The 10,159-nt window shown below is 38.2% G+C and overlaps 1 protein-coding gene across 3 annotated transcripts in view; it reads right to left on the bottom strand.

Annotated features, from left to right (window-relative positions):
• Positions 1-233: 233 nt before the first annotated feature.
• RAB6A (RAB6A, member RAS oncogene family) overlaps positions 234-10,159 on the bottom strand; it is a 67,411-nt gene continuing 57,485 nt past the window's right edge. For all 3 annotated transcript variants that reach the window (XM_033862305.2, XM_073808503.1, XM_033862304.2), the window contains 2 exons: positions 3,305-3,371; positions 234-2,292 (listed from right to left, as the gene is read on the bottom strand). In XM_033862305.2, coding sequence (XP_033718196.1) covers positions 2,228-2,292; positions 3,305-3,371 — 132 coding nt within the window. In that variant the 3' untranslated portion in view covers positions 234-2,227. The remainder of the gene's footprint in view (positions 2,293-3,304; positions 3,372-10,159) is intronic.

Genomic DNA, 10,159 nt, shown 5'->3' with positions numbered 1-10,159 from the left:
TACATTTTTTGGGCAGCAAAACTGTGTTTATTAAAAAAAGAATGCACTATGAACACACTTCACTGCTTTGGTTGAAGAACCCCAGCTAAATAAAAAGACCAATATTAAAAGCAGCATTAACTGGTTACTGCCTTAAATATACATTAAAAAGAATCAAATGCTACAGTGTAGGAACACAATCACCCCCATGTCAGAAATCACAACTTCTTCCAAATAAAGAATATGACCCATCGCCATATTGAATTGATATTTATTTCAGGACATGCCATGTCAAAATAAAACAAAAGAGTCAACCCTTGCCTTTAACAATAATATTGTATTATAAAAGCACTTTACAACTCCATCCCGTCTTTGAGTACAAGTTACTGGGGTATGTGGGCTAATGATTATCTGAAAGCATTTCTCTATTCAGACCCATAATCCAAGTGCTCTCTGAATATTATAAGGTTGGACAATAAGTGGGAAGTGGAGGAGGAAGAGGGGAAGGAATAAGGTTCTCCCAGTTAAGGGTTTTGTTGCAATGAGGGGATGAGGAAGTATGAAGATATTTTTGTTGCCTTTTCATCCTTATACTGTGTTAAGTAATGCTTACAACATAAATTCAGCAGGCTTTTCCTGAGCTGTAACTCAGAAATTTTCTTCTTGCAAACAATGTATTTACAAATGTATTTATTAACTTACACAGCAATCTCACAATAACTAGTAAAGATTAAAATGGTGCACTCCTAGTATATTTGTTTGCAGTGTTTTAAGGGAAATACATATTGCCATTGTTATGAAGCTCTAAATAAAATATCTAAAAATTGAAAGTAGTTTTAAAAAAGGCAAAGAAATAAATATCACCAAAGAAAAAAGATTAATTGTAGCTTAAATATAAAATTAAATCACTAGTGAATTAAGCAAACTATACAGATCTAATAAAAAGCAAAACTGGATTGAGAGAACATAAAAAAATGCTGAAAAATAAGGCATAAATCTGCATATTAAGTTTTATTTTCATTCTCTCCTTTCCCTCTTCTATGTATGCTTTTTCAGATCTGCCTCTAGGGCTTATAAGAAAACTGTTTCCACTTTCAATTTGACCTCAATTGTCCTGGGCAAAGTATTTGCTATTCTCTTGAGGATTCTTTAGTTGGTAAGGTTTAGATATCATTGTTTCTACTAGTTACAGTAGTTTCGATCAAAGTGCCAAATTTAAATTCTTCCACTGGTTCTTCTTAAAGGAATTTGATTACTACAGTGCCTTGCCTGCACAGCATTTCAAAAAAAAAGGAAGAAAGAAAGGAAGGAAGAAAGAAGGAAAGAAAGAAAAGGAAGACAGAAAAAGAAAACCCAAGAGAAATCTATTGCCTAAAAAAGTTTAGTTTTGTTTTTTAAACAAACAGAAGAACTCGATTTTGACAAATTTAAAATCCTGGAAGAAATAGATCTTAGAAGAATTAAATATTTAAAACCTGTTCTGAAGCACTTTTACTTTTCTCTCCCGGAGTCTAACATGTGAAAGAATCATTTGTTTTGGTCAGAAATATATTTTATGTTCATTTACTTGTAAGTACTCAGTATGTTCATTAGGACTCATTCTGAAGACACACCAGAACCTTTTCCTTATTCCAGCACTGCCTACCATGATAGTTGAGTTTTGACCTCAATTAAGGTCTAACTAATTTATATCAGTGCTTAAGAATAATTTTGGATATCTTGAGACAAGTGGTATTGCTAAAACTGAAGGATAATTCCAATGGGCTTGGTCTGACTACTGCTTTGCCCCCTCTTGTTTGTTTTGATGGAGGAAGGACTGGAATAGGAAATGGGGTAAAGAACAAGCAAGTAAAGCAGGGAGAGATCAAGTAGGTAGGCAAGTGCTGCTGTGAACAACTGCTCCTTAACCAAGCCACATACTGTTGAGATTTCCATCATTTTGAAGTACATTCTCATAACATTAAAAAGGAAACAAAAATGTTAAGAAAATGTATCTAATTTTTAAAGTTACCACTGGAATATGCTGCAATTGTTTGGCTTTTTGTAAAATATAAATAATGAAGACACTGACTTTTTTGTGCTTGTGAAGCTAATAGATCATCTCCAAGAGACAGGCAGCAATGCTGAATTGCAATACGTTATTACTGAAGGGAAAAGGTTCAAGCCAATATTCACACTGCAGTCAATGAAAGAGTAAGGGGGCCAAAGCAGTGAGCTTCTGGAGGAAAATTGAAGATGCCATGGGGGATTAGCAGGAACAGCCTCCTTCGCTGACTGGTTGCTCCTGAGGCTTTTCCAGTTTTATGTCAATCACTGAAACAAAAGCTAAGGAACTGTAAATGGGAAAGTACAATTCCAATTCTGCTGAACATCGACAATTCTGCTAAGATCCCCTTCCATTCCTATTTGGCTTCAGAGACTACTCAGCCACTATTTTCTATATAGCTCGCTCACCATATAAGGTGCTCATATGGAATAAACTTGCTTATATCTCCTATATGCAGCAAGGTTCAGAATAAGGTTAATTCCTACTCATGGAAATCTATCCTAAGGAAATTATTCTACAGGAGTAAAAAATCATATAATGATGTTCCTTAAAAAATTATCTATAATAAAAATCTGAAAATAGCCTATAAGAGAGTTCCACAACAGGGAGAGAATTTAATAAATAATGGGGCTTCAACTCTATAGAACACATTATGCTGCTAAAATAAAGGCTTAGAAAACATAAAACATTCAGAAGTGGGAAGAGCTGAATACAAAGTGCTATGAATTCTATGGCTTAATAAAACTGTCTGCATATGGAAAAACACTAGAAGGTAAATATGAGACAACAAGGAAAATATCAAAATTCAAAATTCTTTTAAATAACTAATATTACGTGTGCTTCATTCTGTCCCATTTCTGAAAGAAGAGGCCACGATAAAGCTCCAAACTTAGTTATCTCCTGCCTATGCCAAGTAGACAGTTCAAATGATAGAAAAAGCAGGGGAAGGAAATATGATATATATTGTGGGGAAAAAGCCCAGAGCCAAGGGATGTCAAAATTAAGAAGCAGGAGGGTGGGATGTTAAGAGTTTCCTGCTCACTAAAAATCAAGCAAGCAAACAAACACAAACCTTCTCACTGATTAATCGTAGTGAGCAGCAGCCTGCAAAGAATGCAACTGGATAACCAGATCTCATTCGTTATAGAAAAACTTTTTGCTCCTAAACCATCAATTCTTGGCTGTAAAAGGCAATGGCATAATATTCCTAAGCCAACCAAGTGGGGCTCTAAAGACTTGTAGTAACAATAAAATTGCCTGATGAAACAAAAAGGATACTGTCTTCTCTGCTTCTGTCCTGTGTGCTTTCCATTCCAGGTAGAGCTGCTGCAACACGTCGGAAGAGCTGTGGAAAAAGAGACGTGATAATTGGGAGGGAAAATTTAGCAAAAGGTATCAAGTAAAGGGATGACCACTGGATGGTTGAGTTAAAGGATATGGCTTCTGGGTTATTCCTTAGACCTTAGCACAATGAAAGCACATTAAAATGTCTATTTATTCTAAAAATGAATATCATGTGAAAACCAGCATGTCAAATACAGAGGATCCTTGCTTTCCAACGGGTGAGATTAGACATGAACAAATAGCTAAGAACTAAGGAGCAAAAGTATCATTTGAGTCATAAAAACAAACTACTACAGGAACTCAGAGTAAGGACAGAATGTTCATTTAGTTAAACTGTATAGTGGCATTCCTATCTTTTATAATGAGTTAGGTTCTAAAGTTAGCATACATATGGAGAAAGTCAATCTAGTCAAAATTGCCCTTGATAAATCCTTAGGAAATCACTATGTTAGAAACCACCATACCACACTCAATCCTGGTGAGATGTTCACTTTGAGAGGCATGTGGGAACAGAAACTGACTGAAGGAACAACAGATTCATACTCTCTACTTCATGTCCAATCCTAGCTATCCACTTACTGGGAAGAATGGCAGGTAAAACTGCAGATTATTTCAATCATTTCTTTTTGTTAGGCATGCAGTGTAAAATTCCTATAAATTAAAATGCATATATGGTGTTAACTACCTTATACTAAGTACCTGCTTACTTGAGGCACTGTCTAAAGTTCTCTAGGGACACAAAAATGAACAAGCTGTGCTTTTTAGATTCAAGGAGCTCACAGTTTGGCAAAGGAGATAGACTCAAACCATTCCTTGTGTTACAATGCAATGAGTGCTATGAACTAAGGAAGTAGAAAATGATATGGCAATACAGATGTAAGAAGGCCCTACTCAAGAGGCCGAGAAAGATCCTCAGGCAATGACATTTGAGTTGGGATTTAAAGGCAGTTTTAAAGATTTCACATGGTTGAAAAGCATACCATACAAAGCACTCAGAGTTTAAGCACTCCATAAATGTTGCTGAATTAAAATGAGAAATAACAGAAAGAAGGCCAAACATGAAAGAATGGAACTATAAGTAATCTGTCTAGGGAAAGAAGTATAGAAAAGGAACAAATCTTTATCTGTAGGCAATAAGTATGATGTGGTAGGATTAAGGAAGATCTGAATAAAAGTATAATTGTCTTGGTTCTGTAACGTTTAGTAGCATTTAGAGATGTGCCAAAGTTAGGCATTAGCCTCAATATTCAACCAAAATCAGCTTTAGACTTAAAATTGCAGAATGCTTACTTGAACATCAGAAACTGTGCACGTGGTTGTGTAAATTACCATCAATCAAATCAATGTAACATTAATTGTATAAAGGTGGGTCCATTTGGATTAATATATGAATACTCAGTTTCAAATACAGATCAGCACTCTAGGGCTTCCCTGGTGGCGCAGTGGTTGAGAGTCCGCCTGCCGATGCATGGGACACGGGTTCGTGCCCCGGTCCGGGAAGATCCCACATGCCGCGGAGCGGCTGGGCCTGTGAGCCATGGCCGCTGAGCCTGCGCGTCCGGAGCCTGTGCTCCGCACCGGGACAGGCCACAACAGAGAGAGGCCCGCGTACAGCAAAAAAAAGAAAAAGAATAAACGCTGCAATAATTAATGTCTGTGAAAGCTGTTAATTTTATGAACAAAAATAACTTAAAATTTACAAAGGCAAAATGAACACAGAAATAGGTTAATATAGTGCATTAGATAACTTTAGGAAGAATATTATGCCCTTTCAAAACTAGCAAGTGTTTATAATTAATTAATGCATGCAAAGTTGGACAATAATTCTAATCTTTTGAAGTTTTTATATAATAGTATTAGATAATGAATTAAAAGCAGAATGTCAACTTTGTCAGCTCAAAATTTTATGCATCAGGAAAAGTCTAACACCCATTAAAAATCACTTTTCATCCAGAGATAAAGAATATAGAGTATGAAGGAAAAACACATTTTATAGACAATAAGAAAGCCTGAAAAAAAATGTGTTCCCCCTCCAACATCAACTGAAAACAACCATCTATTTAGTACTGCAAACCAGAAATAAGTATAGTGACTACCGGAATAATCTAGCAGCTGACAATGCGGCACTAAACCAAATCTTGTATCCCAGAAATTCGTTCTATAATGGTGATATTCAGTTTTGGCCGCAATGATTTTCAGGAATGGTTAGGTAGTCCAGACCGACTGGAGCACACAATATTTAAAAGGATTAGAATGAAGCTATATACATATATATATATATATAGAAAGCCAGACTAAGAAAGACCTGCAAAGAATATGGACTTCATCTGGCAAAGGAAGGCACTAAAAAAAGCAGTGTGCATAAAGACTTCTTTCAATAATTCCAGTGTATTACTATGACTACAAAGACATACAAATCACATATTGAAAGCAAAAGATATTAAGGTGAGATGGCTAAAACCTAAAAGGTGAAGTGTTTACATTCTGGGTAGGCCACTTATGTGACAGGTCATCTTTCTGTTTTTCAATTTTCTCATCTGTAAAATGGGCTTAAGATAATAGTACACTTAACTGACTAGATTACTGTGAAAATTAAGGGAAATCATTATGTAAAATGCTTAGGGCTGATCTTCTACATGGAAACTCTTTCATATACAGTAGCTCTCTTCCTATCAGAATTGAGTATCAGTCGCAATAACCCATGGTCCTGTGGGCTAAGGGAACAGAATATTTTGAAATTCTGCAAGAATTGTAGGACTACAGCAAAGCACCAATAGGCATAAAATCCTGCTTTAAGAAACTATGTAAAACTGACAGGAAAAATGTGGGGGGGTTGGGAGAGATCATCTGAAAATATTAAAGCAGAACTGAAATGTTCTTACTTAGGAAAATCCAGAAATCCTCCCCAAGATCTCATAGCTTGCTCGGACATGAAATATTTATTAAACTGCCTACTTGTTCAAGATACATAATCTTTCTGGCTTCTAAGAATATTTTATTATGGGCTAGCTTAGAAATTGAAATTTTTTTTTCATGGGGGAGGCATAGGGAAGGTCTGTTTACCTTCTGTGAAAATAGAATGAGGTTTACAAGTTTTGAGGTTTTTTAAAAAATTAAAGTAAGTTCTAGTTAGTGAAAAGTACATAACTAATGAGGTCTTTCAGGGAGGGTATTGTTAGAGTTACACCCATCTATCTATTCTCATAATATAACACAGGAATATCCTCCCCTGCTCCCAGCTCAATCTGTCTAGCTGATAGATCCTTCAGGATCCATTCCCTGATAACTCTGAGAAAAACCTCCCTACCCCATTCCCAGATTTCTTCAATCCCATCATCTTCCAATATAATTAAACACTTCTATATATTCCAAGAGCATCCTGCATTTCTTTTTTTTTTAATATATTTATTTGTTTGCTTATTTATTTATTTATGGCTGCATTGGGTCTTCGTTGCTGTGCGCGGGCTTTCTCTAGTTGCAGTGAGCAGGGGCTACTCTTCGTTGCGGTGCATGGGCTTCTCATCGCGGTGGCTTCTCTTGTAGCGGAGCACGGGCTCCAGGTGCGGGGGCTTCAGTAGTTGTGGCACGTGGGCTCAGTAGTTGTGGCTCACAGGCTCTAGAGCGCAGGCTCAGTAGTTGTGGCACACGGGCTTTGTTGCTCTGTGGCATGTGGGATCTTCCTGGATCAGGGCTCGAACCAATGTCCCCTGCACTGGCAGGCAGATTCTTAACCACTGCGCCACCAGGGAAGTCCCCTGCATTTCTTCTTTCAGAGCTTTTATTACACTGATTATAATGGCCTATTTACCTCCCAGTCTTTCCCTCTAGACTTTAACCACTGGAGGACAAGGCTCATATTTCATCTTTGTTATCCTAGTACCTGACATGCAGTAGATATTCTTGAAAATGTTAGTTGTAACAATGGCTAATGCACGTGAAAACACATCAGAAAGCACACAGTGCAGTACAAATAGTTGATTAGTACCTTTATCCACTGGCTTCTTTGAGTTCACTTCCATCTGAATTCTCAGATAATTCTTAATATTTTTTGGCCGCGCTGCACAGTATATGGGACCTTAGTTCTCCAACAAGGGATCAAACCTCGCCCCCTACACTGGAAGCATGGAGTCTTAACCACTGGACTGCTAGGGAAGTCCCTCAGATAATTCTTTAGGCATGACTATCCATAATACTATTTAGCAGATGATCACAGATTTGAGAAAGCCTTTTTTTTTTTTTTTTTTTTTTTTTCGGTACGCGGGCCTCTCGCTGCTGTGGCCTCTCCCGCTGCGGAGTACAGGCTCCGGACGCGCAGGCCCAGCGGCCATGGCTCACGAGCCCAGCCGCTCCGCGGCACGTGGGATCCTCCCGGACCGGGGCACGAACCCGTGTCCCCTGCATCGGCAGGCGGACTCTCAACCACTGTGCCACCAGGGAAGCCCAAGCCTGTTTTTTTAAATCAAGTAAAAGAAAAATTAGCAACACTTATGCCCATTGACTCCTCCTGACCCCAGAAAACAGGAAACAAAAGAAATCAATGTACTCAGTTTCTTGTAGAAAAAGGAATTATAAAAGGAATTTTAAATTTACATGCAGAGTGACAGTGAAGGAAAACGCTGATAAACTTCAACTAGATGGAAAAACAAATGCCACTGAATCTCTCCAATCAAATATGAAAAAGGATTTTTTAAAAACAAAGATTCAATTAACACAAGCAAATATAATGGGAGGAAACAACAATTAAGAGGGACCAGAACAGGGACTTCCCTGTTGGTGCAGTGGTTAAGAATCCGCCTGCCAGTTCACGCGGGTTCGATACCTGGTGGGGAAGATCCCACATGCCGAAGAGCAACTAAGCCCGTGCACCACAACTACTGAGCCTGCGCTCTAGAGCCCGTGAGCCAGAAAAAACTACTGAGCGCGCGTGCCACAACTACTGAAGTCCGCGCACCTAGAGCCCGTGCTCTGCAACAAGAGAAGCCACTACAGTGAGAAGCCCGCGCACCACAAGAAGAGTAGCCCTGCTCACCACAACTAGAGAAAGCCTGCGTGCAGCAATGAAGACCCAATGCAGCCAAAAAATAAAATAAATACATAAATTAATTAAAAAAAAAAAAGAGGGACCAGAACATTAACTGGTAGATCTGAGAAATACACACTTTTTTTTTTTGCCACACTGCGCGGCTTGTGGGATCTTAGTTCCCTGACGGAATCTAACCTGTGCCTCCTGCAGTGGAAGTGCAGAGTCCTAACCACTGGACCGCCAGGGAATTCCCCTGAGAACTATACACTCAAAGAAAGCAACAAGCCTCCATTATCTACAAAATTAAATATATTCGACACGGAAGAGTAAATGGGTTAACATGACCCCATAGGTCCCCCCACTCTTTTATTTTTACCTTTGAGAATTAGAACTAAATACTTCAGGAAAGCTTTCTTGAAAGGTTATGTGTGAAGTCCTTCCTTCAAGACCAGTAGTTCTCAACACCTATAGTGCATTGGAATTACCCAGGAAACTTAAAAACAAGTAAAACACCAGATGCTTGGGTCCCACCCCCAAAGACAGATTCAACTAGTTTGGGTGGGGCTAGGTTCTTAGTACATTTCATTTAAAATTCTCCAGATGAGGGACTTCCCTGGTGGTCCAGTGGTTAAGATTCCACGCTTCCACTGCAGGGGGCACAGGTTTAATCCCTGGTCGGGGAACTAAGATCCCTCAAGACCCGCGGTGTGGCCAAAAACAACAAAAACCCCCAAAATCTCCAGATGATTCTAATGTGCTGTGAGGGTGCTGTAACAATAATCTGTAAGGAGTGTGAAGTAATCAATCAAATCATGTAGGCAAGAAAAAAGGTAATACTGAGTGCTTAACTTTACATATTTTCTCATCATAATCCTTGCAGTAACTTGTGAGGAAGGTATTAATATCTCCATTTTATAGAAATCTAAGGCTAAAGAGAGTATTTGCCATCCACCAAATGAATAGCAGAGCCAAGATTCTAAAGTTCATATTTTTCCTACTACCTTATGTTGCCTAGTATAAATGGAAATTCTTTCTATATGGAAAGCACCGTGGAAAGGGCTGTGTGAAGAAACAGCTAACAATCTTGGGAAGAGGAATTTGCTTTGTGAAACACTATTATGATATACAAAAATCACAGACATAAAAATTTAATCAATGTATTTGAAAAATTTGGTGCTCCCTCAAAATATTTCAATTAAATTATTGGGTTGGCCAAAGGTTCGTTCGTTTTCTTCCGTAAGATGGCTCTGGTAGCACTCAGTTGTCTTTAACTTCATTCGAAATAATTTTGTTAGATTTTATATGACAGCTGTCATATCAGCGTGCATTTAAAAAAAGACATCAAAATTGGTGAATTTTTGTGTAGCCATTTTAATATTGAAGATGGAAGGAAAAGAGCAATATTTTTGGCATATTATGCTTTATTATTTCAAGAAAGGTAAAAATGCAACTGAAACGCAAAAAAAGATTTGTGCAGTGTATGGAGAAGGTGCTGTGACTGATCAAACATGTCAAAAGTGGTTTGCGAAGTTTCGTGATGGAGATTTCTCCCTGGACGATGCTCCATGGTCGGGTAGACCAGTTTAAGTTGATAGCGATCAAATCGAGACATTAATTGAGAACAATGTTACACCATGCAGGAGAGAGATGACACACTGAAAATATCCAATTAAAGCACTGAAAATCATCTGCACCAGCTTGGTTATGTTCATCGCTTATGTGTTTGGGTTACACATAAGTTAAGCAAAAAAAACCTTCTTGACCAT

Source organism: Tursiops truncatus, chromosome 8, assembly GCF_011762595.2.
Source record: "Tursiops truncatus isolate mTurTru1 chromosome 8, mTurTru1.mat.Y, whole genome shotgun sequence".
Taxonomy (NCBI): domain Eukaryota; kingdom Metazoa; phylum Chordata; class Mammalia; order Artiodactyla; family Delphinidae; genus Tursiops; species Tursiops truncatus.
Note: the sequence above shows the minus strand (reverse complement) of the source record. Positions and strands in the feature narration are given on the sequence as shown.